At 38.0% G+C, this 18,765-nt stretch overlaps 1 protein-coding gene and 1 pseudogene across 7 annotated transcripts in view; one reads left to right on the top strand and one right to left on the bottom strand.

The window, feature by feature from the left end:
- Nucleotides 1-18,765, bottom strand: part of NEK11 (NIMA related kinase 11) — a 192,454-nt gene that overhangs the window by 132,201 nt on the left and 41,488 nt on the right. For 5 of the 7 annotated variants that reach the window (XM_074312832.2, XM_019725963.3, XM_074312833.2 and 2 more), the window contains exons 3-4: nt 16,688-16,853; nt 3,301-3,419 (exon numbers count right to left, since the gene is read on the bottom strand). In XM_074312832.2, coding sequence (XP_074168933.2) covers nt 3,301-3,419; nt 16,688-16,853 — 285 coding nt within the window. The remainder of the gene's footprint in view (nt 1-3,300; nt 3,420-16,687; nt 16,854-18,765) is intronic. The other 2 variants (XM_019725967.3, XM_074312836.2) reach the window with 2 other exon arrangements.
- Nucleotides 12,859-13,594, top strand: LOC109444535 (protein BEX1-like; annotated as a pseudogene).

Here is an 18,765-nt window from a genome sequence, read left to right as displayed (position 1 = left end):
ACAAACAGCAGGAATGAGTTTAGTGCCATATTCTCTAGGTAGCCTTTAGTGAACTGTTAGCTTTTTACATTATTCTTTACAGGTGTCTATGCCATATGTCGATGAAATCATTCTCTTGGATTTAAATTGCTTTAAAAACAGATAATTAAGATAGTTTATTTACTATAGGAAACATATTTTAGATCTATAGAAAATAAACATTGAAAAAGAACACAAGTGAAAAGATTATATATTTATGGTCAGGAATAACATACAGCATTTCTCCATTTAAAAACTATTCTGGAGATTGGATCAAGACGGAGCTACCTTCCTCCCCTTTCCACCCCAAATTCCCAGAAACATGAGGAACTTTACAAGAGAAAATTCATAATAGTGCCAGGAAACAATAGTCATATATGGGCAAGAGTTTTCAGAAAAGCTCTGCAAGAAAGCAAAAAGAGGAGCCCCAAACCTAGAACATATGGAAGATTGCTGCCTCTCAACATCCTTCGACCCACAGCAGCGACCAGCTCAAAATGTGCCCCGTGTGGATTTTCTCACTTCCCCATCCCACTCTGTCCCCATTTCATAGCTTCTGCTTCCTGAGATCACCTCCTAGATAATGTTCTTATACCCGAGTTTTTGAGTCAAGGCTCAGATCCTGGAGGAATCTAAACAGCAGATAAGTCTTAGTGTTTTCCCAAGATCTAGGGCCTCACTTCTACTTTCTTCTCTCTCTCTCTCTCTCTCTCTCTCTCTCTCTCTCTCTCTCTCTCTCAGATATCTCTCATATATATACATATATATGTATACATATATATATATATGTATATATATATATAACTATATATATATATAAATTACAAAGATGGTTTTATATATAATCATCTTTGTAATTTACCACCCAGATGAAGATATAGAACATTTCCAACATCCCAGAAGATTTCTTTGTGTCCCTTCCAGTTAAAACTCCCTTCCAAAGTTAATCCCTATTCTGACTCACCATAGAGTAACTTTGCTTGTTTTTGACCTAATATAAATGGAGTCATATAATTTGCATTTTTTTGCATCTGGGTTTTCACCCAACATCATGTCTCTGAGATTCTTCTGCATCATGCATACCAATTGTGTGTTCTTTTTTTACTGCAGAGTAGTATTACATTGCATGAATATACCACAATTTATTGAACCATTCTATTGTAAACAGACATTTATTAGTGTTTTGATCACTACAAATAAGGCTTCTATGGATATCTTTGTATATGTCTTTTGTTGGACATAGGTACTCATTTTTCATCTGAGGAATAGAATTCCTGGGTCACAGGATATGTAAATGTTCAGCTTTTGGAGGTACTATCAAACATTTTTCCTAAATAGTTATACCAATTTACACCCTAACGGCAATGTAAGAGGCTTTCTGTAGCTCCACATCCTTGACAACACTTGTTATTGTCAAGAGCTTTTTTTAGCCCTTCTGGTGGTCCTCATTTCTACAATGAATTACAACCAAAAAACAACAACATTTATATAGGGCTTAACTATTTGCACACTTTTTAAATGTGTAAAATCTCAATGCATATTCCCTACAGCCTTGTAAGTAAGGAAGGAAGAATCCCTATATTATCCCTATTTTATAGATGAGGAAACAAAGGCTCAGAGAGATTAAGCAACTTACCCAGGCCATAATACAGTACATAGTTGAGAATCACAATCTTATATATCCACCATGATACACGGTTTATAGTTATTTAGGTACAAGTTTTATCTCTGGTGCTTTACTAACAGCTCTTTGAAGTTAGGCCATTTAAAAAATGTATCACTATTTAACAAAGGAATAAATAAACTTAAATATAAAATTGAAATTACAATAATTGGTTTTAATAGCATAATAAGAAATATCATCGTTTGTTATCTAAATGACAAAGGATGGTATTTCAGATTCACAGATACACAAATTTAAACATTTAGCCTCATTTAATGACTTTCTTGGAATGTTGAAAGATTTGGAAAAAAATTTAAATTCTCTCTTTGAAGGACTATTTTAAATTCACTTATTTTAACTAGTAGTAAGTAGACCCACATGTATCAAAAATATTTGGATTCCTAAATGAATAAGATTTCAGTTTCCTATTTTGCACACAGAATGTCAAAGTTGGCATCTTTATATGTGTTGTTTTCCTTATGTATAAGCCAATAAATATGCCATGGAATGGTAAAAAATAAAATAAAACAAATAGCAATATAAACTCTATGTACACCGATGTCCTACATGCAACAGCTTTGGGTTTATTAAAAGATTATTTGATATTCTTTTATCATGATCTCTTAGGATAGTTTTACATCAATCAAAAGGTTGTTATGAGTTGTCAGTAAGTCAATACAGATTATTGTCAATAAGTCAGTGGCTACCTGTATCATGGAGCTCGTGTTTTAAAAGATACATGTCAAAGCACAGAATAACCCAATTATTTTTATGCAATCAGATACTACAATGGCACATTTAAGCTATTTGACATCCATGGATTGCCAGACCTTGGTGTACCTATAAATTTTCATTTTTGTTTAAGAAGAATGTTACTACATGTTCCTAAATTGAAAGCTAACATGGACATCTCATAGTATCTACTTTTATTTACATATGTTCATCGTTTCAAATGTGTTCATACCATTTTATGGGTCTATAAAACATTTAACATCTAAAACGTCTTACTTTTGACCTGTATAAAAAATAATTAAAAGTTTTAAAATACATTTTTGAGGCCCAGATTGTAAATACAAATTATATAGACAATTGAACTCATAAAACATACTTTGACCTTCTTTATCAGCTATTTCACATCCAAAATGACTTTGGGTCTAAGTACTTACCTCTCTGAGGCCAAAGAATATCTTCTTAGCTCATCTTGGGAAGTGAACACATAGCTAAATGTGCACTGACACACTCAAGGCGAACATGCAATTCATTTGTAGCATCCTAGGGTATTTATAGCTCAAGCCTGCTGTAACATATAAGAAATTCATAGCATGCTAAAGATATCTGAGAGATGATCAGACATAGGGGAATGTGCTTAATACAAGCTTCTGTTTTGTATTAAAGGCCAACTTGGTTTCTACAATAACAACCAAAAGCTATTCAAGTAAGTCTTCTAGATACAATCATTCAAAATGTTTCCTCACACAAAAGCATATTATAGATGTTTAGCTATAGTCACTTACCATTTTGGCCTGTTTCCTTTTCATTCTATCCCCCAAAATTCATTTCTCAAGTTCAGACATGACTGTTAAAAAGAAATTCTGTCCCCCAGTAGCAAATGAACATACCTTTCATGCATGTAGTCAACTCCCAACAACAGCTGGATAAACCACTCTATTATTTGACTTTCTAGAAAGGTTTTTCTAGCTTCTTTATATTCCTGAATTCTGTAGTCCAGATCTCGGCCCTGAAACAAAACAGCATCATTCTTCATATGTTTTTCAGTTAAGATTTTAAAATCAAGTTCTCTCAACAATGGTTAATACACAGCAGTCACTGTTTATCATAAGAAAGTGAGGACATACTGCCACTCTGTAACTATCACTGACAAAGGTTTTCTCCTTGACCAAACTCTAGCCAGGCTCCTCTGAGCCTTCTTCTCGACTGGGCCTCAACCTTGTCCTATAAAGACTTGAACAAATACTAACCTATTTCTAACAGCTCAAGGCCACATCTCTAGGGAGACCCTCGTACCCCTGAAAGTCCCTGCCTTGGAAAACTCAGGGTTGCCAGAAGAACCTTCTGTTTGTTCCAGCCCACCTCAAGATAGTGCCCGTGTCTCCGGGTGTCCTGGGAGAGTAGCAGCCTGAGGTTGGATAAGCAGCAATTAGCAAACTCAGACATACATGGACCAACCCCCTTACTGCTTTTTGTGCTTTTTCACTTCCCTGACTGCTCAGCCCCCGTTTCCCCCTCCCCCATTCTACCTTTATACCATCCAGTCACCTCTGCACATAGAAGAATGGACTCAGCTTTTCCCCCCACTGTCAGTAGTGACTGAAGAAACTCTGTTTTCACCGCTTCAAGCAATGTATTGCTGCGTTTATCTTTCACACCACTCAAGGACAAATCTATTATAAAAGGGTTTTTTAAATTATGTTAGCTAAATATTACCTACAAATGTATTTTTATTACATTTTGTTATATTACATATTTATATGCACCCACCTAAAACTAGGAATAACTTTGCTTATGCTTAGAGTTGTATATAACTGCAGAACACCTACATATATGATATTAACTTAATATCAAGTAATAATGTTTCGGTGAAATGAAATTGGTGCTTCCATTGTGCATACAGTACTGGCTGCTGGAGTACAGATTCTTTTCAGACAGACACGTGCTTTCCTTTATTTAGCTACAGCAAAACTTTCAGGAATGTGGACTGTTGATTCATGTGAGGTCCCAATACATCACTTAAACATTTAGTCAGTCTCTGTCCTACCACTCACTGGTAATAGGTTAAAGAATAATAGTTGGTGCCAAAAATGAATCATGATCATAAACGAAAGACAACTAAAATTGCCTGGCGGAGTAAAATATAAGACTCCTCCCAATTATGCTTATATGCAAGTAAATGTATTTCAACTACCATAGAAATGAAAACAAAAAATGTTAAATTCTCCTAGAGAACCCCTATATCTCATCCCTTTTACCTTAAAACACTGAGACTTTAGAGACAACTTGAGAAGAGTTCCTCTGAAGAAAATGAGGTAAATACACCTATGTTTGCTCTTTGGGGGATGCCGACACAGGCCCCGTGGGGAGACGAGATGCAAGTGCCACATCCGTAAGGAACATAGGAGCACAAGAGCCAGACATTAAGCTACTCACAGACTATTCCTGACAGAGTCGGCACATTAGATGCAGAGGAGAAGCTTTGATAGGCAATGCAACAATCAAAGGGAATCATAATGTTTCTATAAGTTGCACTAAGCATTTTTTGATATTAGATTATAACATCCTGTGAAGTAGACACAAAAGCCCTTCAGATGAAAGGTGAGTTATAAATATATATATTTTCCATTCCCAGTTTTCCTTTTCTATCCAAGGGGATTCTAACAAAACTTTCTCCCCCACAGAAAAAGAACAAAAATTTTAAACAAAAAACAAGATCTACTTTCAATAGCACATTAGACTCTCTGAATGCAATAAAACATCTCCAGTGGCAGAAAGATAATAATCTGCATGTTGCCGTCTCCTTCCTGAACAGAGGAGGAGTGACGGGAAGGAGGGAGGGAGGGAGGGAGGGAGGGAAGGAAGGAAGGAAGGAAGGAAGGAAGGAAAGGAGGGAAGGAAGGAGGAAGAAAGGAGGGAGGGAAGGAAGGAGGAAGGGAGAGAGGGAGGGAAGAAATAAAAAGAAAAAAGAAAAAAAAAACCTTGCCTTAAAGAAATATCAATGAAGCTGTCTGCTTCAACCTAATATTTCTTACTTTAGGAAGGTGACACATAAGTACAGTTGTCCCTATAAAAATGGTCTTTGCATATGCAGAGCACACACCCTGGGTGACATTTATTGTTAGTCTGACAATCACCTCCTTATGCTCTCTTCTAAAGTAGCAAGTAGAAGTTGCTTGTCTGTTTCCTGCATTGATATTAAATGTCTGCACAATTTCTTGTGACTAAATAAATAATATATAGGGCCTTCTTTAATGGTAGCTCAAAGAACCATGTCAAAAGGAGATATACAAACTCCCCCTTGCTCTCTGGGTAGAACCATAAAAAGAAGGAATGCATTAGTTCCTGGTATTAAGAACTAGAATGCCAAAAGATTAAATTAATCAGAGAGCTGGATCTCATCTTCAAGTTACTCCCTTACAATTTTCATTTTTCATGTTTATCTCCAAGAAAAACTGTTTGTTTTGTGTTTACTTTGATGTTAGCTTCTAAGCCTTGATGTTAACTTCTAAGGTTTTGAAAATTTGTAACCCAGAATGTACTACTGGATGGATTAATGAAGGTATCTTCTCTTTCCTACCTCACCCCAGTTAGCCAATATCAGATTGACTTTGAAATGCCAAGACCTTGAAGAAATGAAAAACAACTCAAATACAGTATCTAAGCTCTATATTTGATTGCCATTAAAAACGATTTAAAAAAAAATAATTTATGTTTTTTTTTGAGTCATTAACAGAAGCACTTGCAACCAGTTTAAAGGACAAAGTAGAGCCTTCTCAGAAAGCTGAATACAATGAAATTGCAATGTTCAGAGCATTTACAAGGGACGGATTTTAGGGCTAGAGGAGCTCGAAAAACTGTTCTGCCCTACTTGTTCATTTTAAATTGAAAAAGCTACCCTTTATTAATTTACTTGGTTGACATCTTACAATGCTGTTCCTTCACACTTTACATCTCTTCTTAAAAAAAGCTTCTAATACATCCTTACAGAGGACCTCAAATGTTAGCATGCATAAGAGTCATCCAAGTTGCTTGTTTAAAATGTATATTCCTGGGCCGTATCAACAAAGACTCTGATTCAATAAATCTAGAGAGGACCAAGGAATCTGTCTTTTTTTTAACAAGCATGCTAAGTAGCTCTGGACCAGGTGGTCCATGGACCACACTTTAAGAAAACGCTGCTTGATAATAATACAAATGGGCCATATACTTAATATTGTACCCATCAATGGAAATACTTTGTCCAATAGTTTAAAAAACTCCAAAGGCAAAATATGTATCGGGAAAGTCAGGATTGAATAAGAATCATTTTATAATGACATATTTTTAAAGCCTGTGACATTATTTAGGAGACACCAATAAATGTTGAACTTGAAGATATTTCCTCAGAGTTTTGGAAATTCACTGTAATGGAGTGCATAAAAAGTGGGGGGAAAGTCAAGCCATGTTATGCACTTAAAAGCAAAATAAGAAAATCTAGTTTCTAAATAGTTACTAAAGAGTGCCATGTTGTATCATGTCTGATAACATAAATGAACATTCCTGGGTTTAGTTGTTATTTTTTTTCAAATTAGTTTCGAGTTAATGTTCTTCCTGCTGAGGCAAGAGTGCATGAATAAGAATAAAATGGCAGAACTCATTTTTATCTTAAGAAATGATGTGAAAGAACTCTTTCATCTATAAATCACTGGGGTTTTTTTGTTGTTTTGTTTTTAAAAACTACTTGAAGTAGGTTATTCTGATCCTATTTTTGAACACTTATATTTATATGAAGTCATATGTCAGTTAAAGCCATATCCCAAATGCCATAAGTTGTACTGGGTTTATGAATTGCTTTATATTAGTGCATTAGTACCCTTCTTTTAAATGAAATTAGTTTTGCTTTTCAATTTTTACATTAGCAATTTTAAGTAAAAATAAGTGGCCTTACTTGTTAAATTTTTTGTTAAAAGGTTAAAATATTTCCTAATTTAAACAAAGAAAGCAAATGGAACAAATAAAATGACTTTAATTTTGGTACTTATAAAAATCATGAACAGATCAGGTTAGCTGTATAAAAACATCAGACATATTATTTATAGTCTTTCATAACTGAATCAAGTCTAGACCCATAGAACTGGCACAGCATAAATTCAGGGCGGCCTACCTACTCTAGGATGGAGCTGCCCAGGAAAACCAGAGGACCCTGGTGGAACCCACCTCTCCAAAGATAATGCCCAATTCCCTCAATTAGCAGCAATTTCAGCAAAGCGGGCCACTGAAGACAACCCTGATGGCGTTACAGACTGAATGTCTGTGTGCCCCAAAATGGACATGTTGAAATTCTAACACCCCCCCCCGCCACAGTGTGATACTATTAGGATGTGGGCCCTTTGGGAGGTGATTAGATCATGAGGGTGGAGCCCTCAAGAATGGGATCAGTGGCCTTATACAAGAGACCCCAGAGAGCTCCCTCACCCCTTCCGCCATGAGAGGTGACACAGCAAGAAAATGGCCATCTATGCACCAGGAATCGGGCCTACACCAGACACCGAATCTGCCAGTGCCTTGACGTCAGACCTCCAGCCTCCAGAACTGTGAGAAAGAGATTTATTTTGTTTATAAGCCATCCAGTCTATGGCTATGTTGCTGCAGTGGCCTGACTAGACTAAGACAGACGGACACTAATCAATGTCACAATGATCTCTAGCTTAAGAGTGTTTCTCATCCATAAACAACCACCTCCGGGCGGTGACGGCCCCAGCACTCTAAGCAATGGCTTTGGAGGACAGAAAAGAGCTTATCTGTAACTGTAGACCCAACACACATCAGTTGGAAGTTATGAGGACTCTCTGAGAGCTAGTAAGCCAGGAGGCCACATGTTACTGCTAAATTCACTTGCAAAAAGAGTCTACTGACACCCACTAGGGTTTCAAGACTGTAAAACTCAACCGACCTGCTTGGTTTATTTAAACAGTTTAACATAAACAAGGAACATAAGAGAATGTTCCAGTTTTCTATTTTATAGTACAAACAGATCCTTAGCAAGTACTGGCCTGAAAGTTGCTCTCAGACCCCTTAGTGTCTAAGAATTTGCATGTTTCTTCCTTCTGGGATGAATCTTCATGCTAAAGGCTGCGAGTCAAAAACTCAAAGAGGTAAAAATTAACTGGCCTTCTATAAAATAACTGGAAAGGGTGAATGGGAATAGCAATAAAATAATGAAATATTATCACAACAACTTCCATTGACAGTCTCCCAGGTGCAAAGCTCTGATAGCCACTTTTTCAACATTCATTATTTCAAATCCCTATAAAAAGCTGAAAACAAAATAGGTGCTGTTACGTTATGTTAAGATCAGGAAAAATGTCAGAGAAATGAAATACCTTGCTCAAGAAAATGGACAAAGATTTGAACAGAACTTAATGTGATGCCAAAATCTACACAATTTCCACTCTTTGAAACCCTATCTAGTCTCCTACTGAGAAAATAAAATGATTAATAATATCATCATCGCATTAAAATATGTATGCGTGTGCAAATTGATATACATGTGTTTCTGCTTATGTATATCATATAAATGGAGCTAAAGATACAGACTATAAGTGAGAATAAGCCAAGAAAAGGAGCAGCTTTCATGTACAACATGTAACGTGCATCGTGAGACGATCACCACAGTCAAGCTGATTGACAAAGCCAATACTTCACATCGTTACCTTTGATTGTGTATGTGGTGAGAGCACTTGAGATCTACTCTCTTAGCAAATTTCAGGTGTACAGTGCAATACTGGTAACTATGGTCACCATGCTGTACATTAGATCCCCAGAACTTGTCCATCTTATAACCAAAAGTTTTGGTTCTATATTTGGCATAATTCACATAGTCAGGCTTGATTGAAACGTGGCTGCATTGAAATTTGTTTTTTGTTTAGGGCTACCATTTGAAACATGTTTGGTTAACATTGTTGATACGAACAATAAAACAACCAATGTCTACTAATTCATATCCATGTAGAAGTAGATAATTACAGGCTTGAGCAGGTAGGACTCGTGGATTATTTGGTTCATTCTATTACCTATTAAGGAGGGAATTAAAGCAATCCAAGGAAAAAGGAAAAAAAGAGCAGCTTTCCCAGTATCCCTGGTCCTGATCCTGCCCTGGATGAAATTCAACATTCCAGCCATGTGATTGTCAGAAATATCACTCCACCTTTCTGGGGTCCTGTTTCCTCATCTCTAAAATAGAATTAATAGATAAGAACCCACTTCGCCTTGAAAAAGGATGGCAGCATGCTAGGACGATACAAGAGCCAACCTGAAGGAGCCCCAAGAGCTGAGGCTGGAACAATTTGAGCAACGAAATAAATAATGACAGTACTGAGTTATAACCTATAGAATAAAATAAATATCCATGTGTCCATTTTGATATAAATAAATAATTGAATAAATATATAAATGGAGGAGAAGGAAGAGTAGGACAGCTCTTCCTTATAGGAGAATCCCAATTAGTAAATGTAGAAAGAATGGGGGAAATACATAATCACCATTAGGCAAATATCACAGTGAACAGTGATCCAGGCCACCTCCACTGAAAGATGCTAAAATCAGTGGGTGAAAGTTTGAGGGGAAGCAGATTATTAGCATAGTCTCAAATTATCTTCCCCAAGATATTTATTTATTACTAAAAGGAAAACAGTAACTTTACAGCGGAAAAATCCAGTCTACACAACCTTAATCAAATAATCAGTTAACATCACCAGTAATAAGATATAGTAACATCACGTACCCTCTCTTATGATGCACTGAGAAGGACATTGCCCAGAATACATACCTTCAATCTAATCGTGAGAAAACATCAGACAAACCCAAACTGAGAGGCATTCTACAAACTAACTTACCAATAGTCATTAAAAGTGTCAAGGTCATAAAAACAAGACAGGAAAGGGAAACTGTCACAGATTAGAGGAGAGTAAGGAGATACAACAATTAAATGCAATGTCGGATCCTAGATCAGATCCTGGAGTGGACAAAAGACACTAGAGGGGAAACTGGTAAAATATTAATATACTGGTTTTGATAATTGTTCTATGGATCTATAAGTCGTTAACATTAGGCAATGTGGTTAACTGCAAGCACGTTACAATTAAAGGTGAAGTATTAGGTTCTTAAATCATGGTCTATGCTTTCCTATTTCTGAGCCTTTTATCACATTAGTCCCTTTAACTGAAATGTCCTTGCCCCATATCCCTTGGCCAAACCCTTCTCATACTTTAAATGTAATGCCAGTGCCTCCATGGCTCCCATAGCCTGAAGTTATTTCTCTTCTGCTCTGACCTCCCATAACACTTTAACCACACCCTTCCCTCAGCACTTACCATGTCCCCCTTGAGTTTTAGCCATTGATGGTATTCGTTTATCCTACCACACAGTTTCATTAAAGAAATATTATACTATCTCTGTTGTCCCACACCGTGCCTGGAATTGTCTCTGACACAGAGCTGGGGCTCAATAATGGCTTTTGGAAAGACCCTTGATTACTGTTGCCTTTGTGAACTTCAAACTCATAAGGAGCCAGCAAATAATCTAGAATGCCGATTTATTCATATACAGTGAGAACTAGAACTGCCAGGACAACAGGGAGCTCATGTCAGCTTAGCCAGCAGGTGTTTTTCCTGTTAGAAAAGACCTGTGGGGAGCTGAACTGGAAGCAGAAGTTTGCTCAGGGAGCAAGGAGAACAACATGGACAATTTTCCTGAATAATAGCACCATGCTACGTAGCCTGAGCATCTCACCAACATGGCTAGACCTCCCTGTGCCCAGGTCTGGGCGCCACCGTTGCTCAGGTCTCCATAAACACTGACAAAGTTTTCCTTTATGATTCTCTTTTGTTGCCACACTAAGCTTTCTTTTTTTTTGGCAGTTCTCAGCCCTGGCAGCACATCAGAATCACCCAATCACCCAGAGCTTTCAAAAATCCTGATGTCTGGGCCATATCTCAGATCAATTAAATCAGACTTTCTGGAGGTGGGCCTCAGGTCTTGGGATTTTGAAAGCTCTCCAGGTGATTGTAATGTAGAGCTAAGGTTAAGCACTACCATTATACTGATATAATTTTTATTGAGCTATGTTAATATCACTGATCAGGAAATAGACAAGTCCAACCTTTGAACAATCAGCTCTAATGCGTCTTTTGGAGCAAAAATTAATATAAGACCTGGTCTTATTTTACTATAAGACCCGGTCTTAATATAATATAATATAATATAATATAATATAATATAATAATAATATATAAGACCAGGTATAATATAAGACTGGGTATAATATAATATAATATAATATAACATAATATAATATAATAAAACCAGGTCTTATATTAATTTTTGCTCCAAAAGATGCATTAGAGCTGATTGTCCGGCTAGGTCTTATTTTTGGGGAAACAGGGTAGTCATGTTCTCTCTCTCCTGAAGATATATGATCTCACCCACTCTCTGTTTTGTCTACTAACTTCACACCCAGGTGTCTGGGGATGCCTCATCCTAACACAAATGGAAAACTTCCAGTCAGTATCTCACAGGTCTCCAGTGCAGTGCATTGTTAGGTGAACCAGCAAACTAAGGTAAGACAAAATGCTTTTAACATATATGACAGGTAGAAGGATTCAATATTTTATCTTTTACCATCAGTGTTTGACAGAAATGAGATGGGGGGCAGCTGGAAGCAAGTGGTAAAGAATTTGTCAGAAAAAATAAAATGTCCTGAGTGCTAATTTCTTTATGGCTCCCTACGTGGGTCCATGATGTGATACAAAAATGACTCCCATGTTTGGGAGTCTGAGAGGGTTTATACCATGTATAATGTGCTGAGTGCCACATGAAATAAAACACTATGCGAGGGCGCTCGGGTGGGGAATGATTTCCAGCAAAGAGATTATGGGAGTCTTTGTAGGGGAGGCGGCATTTCAGCTGGGCCTGGAAGGATGGGTAGGATTTGGAGACGTGGGGCTAGGAGGACGTTCTGAAAGGAAACGGCCCAAGCACAGAAGAGGTGTCAGACTGCAGAGGATGGGCAGGGAACAGCAAGTAGTTGCACTTCCAGGGGAGAATACACATAGAAGATGGCAGTATTTGCAATATTCTGCCATTTTCATAGCATTAGAACTATTTCCCCTCGAACATTTCGTTAGATCTTAAGAGGAAGTTGTGAAAGTTGGGTTGTTTGCTTTTGACACTCATAATCTGATGTGATATGTCTAAGGTGTTGGGTGGTGGATATAGCTAGTGGGCTCATACATGCATTTGTATGTTTCAATCTTGCAAGGCCCCAAATTACAGAAGAGGAAACTTGGAGACAAAAAACAAACAAAAAAACCCCACGTATTTAAATGATGATACAGTATTTTTCTATGAGGCGCAAATTTGGCCATCAGCCATTCCCAGTATTATTATTTTACCTCCAGAGAAAGGGAATGGCAGTCGTCACTCCTGTCAGGTGCCAGCTTCCCCACTGCCCTGTACACCGCTGGCCGCTATCAGGCCCTGGGAAAACTGAGCAGGTCTGTATGTCTGCTGCAAGTGTCCCACAGCGCACGCACACTCGCCATGAGAATCGAGAGGAGGAGATAGCAAGGATAGGCCCAGCATCAAAGGAGGAGCAAGTGGCAAAAAATATCAACGTGGAAAATATCAACCAAGAAAATGGAAAACAAGGATGAAAAGGGGCAAGACGCTAACAGGGGAGAGCCCTTGGCCCTCCCTCCCTTTGGAATCTGGAGAAGATAGTGTGCCCAGAGAAAATCGTAGGCGGTTCCGTGGTAGGCAGTGCAGATGGGATGTGATTCAGAAGCGTGGAGAGCCACAGGTAAGGACGGGAGAAGAGCATTTGGAGAGGATTGGGGAGGAGACGCAACAAGTCATGCAAATGGCGAGGAAAAAGCAACTGAGTCATAGTCTGTGGGCAGTTAGCACTGACCCCCGTCACCTTGACCATCACGATGAGTTTTGCCTTATGCCTTGAATCCTTATGTTTTCCCTGAAGTTAATAAGGGAACACCTGCCTTCTAAACATACACGTTCATAATGTACCTTTGTTGTAAACCTTTTGATGTCACTTGTTCCCGGTGGGTATCTTTACCAGCGTCTAGTTGAATGCTGTGTTTTTCACAGTCTGTAAGGTTTTGTTAGCAGGAGAATTGTAACTATTATGTGGAAAGATGCATATTATATTTTGTGAAGTTAATAAGGCAGCTTTTAAAAAGCAAATAATAATAATAATAATTGAAAAAATAAAAATAAATAAAAAGGCAATAATGCCAGGCTTGTGGGAATTAAGAGCACATTTGGGGGTCTGAAGATGAGAAATATCTTTTGGCAACAAGAACGAAGAGATCCCCACACGTCATTCCTGGGGAGCCAAGGAAGTGGCAGCCTGACAGCTCAGCGCTGCATGCAGCCCTGGAAGCCCCGCAGCTGTTCTGGGACCTGCGGGGCCGTCACCATGGCAACACCCCTTCTGGGAGAGCAACTCAGCCCTTGGAAACCACCAGCATTGAAAAATTAACACAGATGATCCGGGATTGGATTCAGCAGGAGAAAAAAGAAATTCTTATAGAAATGTCCTTTCTAGGGACATAATTGGGACAAATGGGCTAAATTTAACTATGAATTGTGGATTAGATGGGTTCTTCTCAAACTTTAGCATGCTTGGGACTCACCTGGTGAGCTCTGTCAAAATATTTTGCTAGATTCCATCCCCAGAATTTCTGACTTAGTATCGCTGGGGTGGAGGCTAAGAATCTGTATTTCTCACAGACAATAGTTTAGTGGTTACCAGAGGGTAAGGGGGGTGGGGGGTGGGAGATGAGGGTAAGGGGGATCAAATATATGGTGATGGAAGGAGAACTGACTCTGGGTGGTGAGCACACAATGGGATTTATAGATGATGTAATACAGAATTGTACACCTGAAATCTATGTGATTTTATTAACAATTGTCACCCCAATAAATTAATTAAAAAAAAAAAATCTGTATTTCTGACAAGTTCCCAAGTGACGTTGATGCTGCTGGTGTGGGCTCACAGTGAGAACCACTGCAGTCCATACTAGCATTGGACCAGTGTTAATTTCCTGATTTTCATCATTGTACGGCAGTTATGTAAGAAAACGTCTTTAGTCTTAGAAAATACAGCATTTAGGACAAAGAGACATCATGTCTGAACTTACTCTCAAATGGTTCAGGAAATATAGATAGATGATAGATACATAGATAGGTAATAAAATAAATAAATAGAATGACAAGGCAAATATTGGAAAAAGGTAACAATTAGGAAATCAGGACGAAGGATACATTGGAGTTCATTGTTATTCTTATAACTTTCCAGGTAGATTAAAATTTTTAAAAATTAATACAGGGAAAGTTATCGCTTATCATTTAGATTTGACCAATCCAGTAGCCGCCACTAGCTACACATGGTTATTACATTTTAAATTAATTAAAATTAAATGAAATTTAACATTGAGCTCCTCAATCACACTTAGCCACACTTCATCAAGTGCTAAAGATTCATGTGCAACTAGTGCCTACTATAGTGAACGGCACAAATAGAGAACATTTCCATCATCCCAGAAGGTGCTTTGGACAGTACTGACCACAGTGAACAATATTTTAAGACCAGAAAACAGTCTTTGGAAAATTCAGTGCCAAAAACAGCAGTAGAAGTAGCAATTATTGTCATAGCAGTAGGAGTGAGTTGTTGCCCACATAAAACAATTTATTCATTGTTTTGAGACTAAAGGAAGAAAAACGGTTAAATTGCAACTGATGGATCATAGCGGTTTTACATAGATTAGTGACATAATTGCCAGAGTAGCTCTTCACTATCACTACTTTGCACACCTCATCATTTTATTGATTTTCTTAACAATCCACTGGATGGAGAAGTAAACATTGAAATGTCCTGGTTCTTCCTCTTCCTCCTCCTCCTCCTCTTTGTCTTCCTCCTCCTCTTCCTGCTTGTTTTCCTACAAGCAGAGGAGGGGCGGGACCCGGATGGGGAAGCACCCAGCAAGGTTGAGCTCAGGAGGCTGCCCCGAAGAGGAATAGTCTTCAAGCCTTTGAGACTTGGAGTATCTCAGCCTTTCAGATATTTTAACTTGGCTACTGGTTTCATTTTCGATGATACACCAGCTGACGTGTAAAGCAGGCAAGGTTGGTTTTTGTTGTTATCCCTACTCCTTTCAAGCTGCTTCTCCTTCTGCCTCTTTTCTGTGTCTCGAACACATAGCACCCTCTTGTTGTTCAAAGATTCTGACCCAAATAGGCCTGCCTTCTACTCTAAAGAGCATCTCCTTTCTTCCCAGCATCATTTGTTTTGGGTCACAGCAACACCCAGGTTATGAACTAAATACACTTTAAAATATGTATAGAACCAAATTCTTCCAAGTTGCATTTGGCTACGCTAGCTCTCAGAATGTTCTGGGAGATACTTTCGGAGCAATGTCATCTTTGGATTATATGTTCTATTTCTGTGAAAAATGTCGTTGGTAGTTTGATAGGAATTGCGTTGAATATGTATATTGCCTTAGGCAGTATGGACATTTTAACTATATTAATTCTTCCTATCCAGCAATGTCATCTTTGGATATTCTCTTGCTCACCCAACTCTTGTAACTCCCCTCTACCTAGCCTCTCAGGAGTAAATGCACATATCCACATTACAGACACACCTTGTCAACTTCCCCCTCTGGCACCTTTCTAAGCAGTCTTATACTCACTTGGGATCAATAAAATGCACAGCTATTATCACCTGGAGAGAAAGTGGAGTGTCAGGGAAAACTGTAAATACCTGAAGCCATAAATCACCAATTAATAAACATGAAGGATTTCCATGGGTAAAATGAGCCATATTTGCATTTCGAATTTCTATTGGGGAAACTGAGCCATAGAGATAGAACCTAGAACTCAAGAGATGTATCTCTGCTTTGTGCAGGCCTCTGTTATGGTATTTAAATGTCCATCTAAGCACTGAACCATTGAAGGAGGTTTGGGGCATGCCCCTGCACAAGAAAAAGATATTAAAAGCTTTATATTCATTCTGAGTTTTCCAAAGGAGAGAACACTTCATTAGATAAAAATTTGTCAATTACCCAGAGATGATAATTCTTAGCTGCAAGACATGAGATCACAGGTCTTTATAGTTCAGTTTGTGCTTTGATAATTAAACTTTTGAGACATCTTTTTGCAGACTTTCTCTATGAAACAGATTTTTGTTAAGCTTTTTAAAAGACAGGAGACTCTCACCTCACAGTACTCTGTGATAATGCAGAAATTATCTTGCTCCACAAAGCTTGCATGGAATTTGACAATGGCTGGATGGTCCAGCTTGGAAAGGAGCTGGGCCTCCAAATTGGCCTGCACAGTCTCATTTGGATTGAGGTCTCCAACAGAGATTTCCTTCAGTACCTTTCTGAGGCCAAAAAAAAAAAAAAAAAAGAATTAAAAACAATACATTTAGAGCTAAAAAACCCATTTAATAGATATGAACAAGTGGCACAGGGCCATCTAATTAATGCCCAAGTTGTGACCTACTCAAAGGTCTCGTATTGCCCCTTATGACACTGTGTCCCCTGCTGGTGCCTGGGCCTGCCTCTCTGGCCAGTGACATGGCTTCCCCAAGGCCTCTGACCCCTACACCTGTGGCTCTACAGTTTTGGTCAAACAAGGCAGAGATAGAGCTAATCTTGAGCACCATCACTGTGTGACTCTTGTCTCTTTAGATGTTTCCCTTTCTCTGTCTCTTGCATGGTGTCTGTTTCTCTGTGTCTTTTTCTGTCTCTGCCTTTTTGCTGTTTCCTTACCTCTTTTCCTCTGTTTCCGTCTGCTTTTCAATTTCTCTCTCTATCCCTATCTTGGAGTCTATCTTTCTGTCTCTTTGTCTCTGTTTCTGTCTATATATATATACACGTATATATGTATATGAATATAATATAACATGATGCAATATAATGTGATGCAATATAATACAAAGTAATGTAATATAAATGTAATATCTGTCATTCTGTCTCTCTGTGTCTATCTTATTTTTTTGCTATTTATATCTTTCTCTCTCTGACTTTCTCAGGCTGTGTCTCTCTCTGCCTCTGTGTGTGTATATATAATACACACACACAAACACACACACTGTTTTCTTTCAGCTCTAAAATTTTCCAAATCTATTAATAGGACAATATCTATTTATTTCCTTCTGTAAACTGTCCTTGGCATAACATACTTCATTGCTATCGGATTCAGAAGAAGAGAAAAAAAAGCAAACTAAAGACATTGACAGAGGTATTTAGGATCTCAAGCATGTATAAATGGAACAGGAGCTCATTAAATCTCTAAATTATTAGTTTAAAAATGGTGATAACTCAATGAAGAGTAAACCAAAACATTATCTCTTCCCATCTGAGAAAAAACATAGTCTGATGAATAAACCAATTACAGTACCAGAGTGTAAATGAGATTGCCAAGGAAAAGTACTTCAGAGCACCAATTATGTGTGTAGACAGATTCCGCTGATTATAAGTGAGATTTAGCTACTCATTAAGGCAAGTTCTGCAGGACCCATGCTAGAAATCATTTTGCAAAAAATGTTCTTTAAGAGTTACTACCTATGCATACTAATGAAAATGTATTTATAGTAGAAACTCTCTTAACTAAAGCCCTTTAACCAGTTAATGGATTAACCAGCGTCCTCATCCTTTCTAACATGCGCTAAAGGTTGCCTTTGCCACAGGGAATGCCTGGGGCACCTAGGGGCTCCCTGGCACGCCACTTCTGCCCTTCGGTTGAGATATGTGCTTACCCAGGTTGTTGCATTTATTCCCAAACTTGTGTATGCCAGTTGTGCTCATTATTGTAAGTTTGTCACTAAAATATGAAAAACTGATGAAGCATGAGTGTGAAAGTTATCTTTGCTAGAAAAACTAAGTCAAATGCATACCAAAAAAACTTGGTAATGACAAGTTACAAAAAAAAAAATCATTGTTAAATAAGTAATTGACAAGACAATTCTAAAACATTGCTTTAAAAATGTAAAAATTCAGTGTTCTTTTTAAATGGCCATGGTCTTCCCATTCTGAATTCATCCCACCCCCAAAAGACAACCACAGCAGGCTCTGCCTCCACAAAGAACAGGCCAGTCGCATTAGAAAGGACAGCTCTTCACCAGAAGCCTCACAGGCTCCGCTCTGGAATTTACAAGTGTCTTTGACTATGACTATATTTTAGAAAGTTGGGGTATTTGGTTCTCTTACCCTAATTAGTTTTATTAGGCTTAGAACACCCTATTGGGCCCCTACTTGATAATGAAGTGGATTCTAGAGAAATGCTTGCTT

Source organism: Rhinolophus sinicus, chromosome 5 (assembly GCF_057876585.1).
Source record: "Rhinolophus sinicus isolate RSI-liver-muscle chromosome 5, RSI-T2T, whole genome shotgun sequence".
Classification (NCBI taxonomy): domain Eukaryota; kingdom Metazoa; phylum Chordata; class Mammalia; order Chiroptera; family Rhinolophidae; genus Rhinolophus; species Rhinolophus sinicus.
The sequence above is the reverse complement of the archived record's forward strand: the minus strand, read 5'-3'. Positions and strand labels throughout refer to the sequence as shown.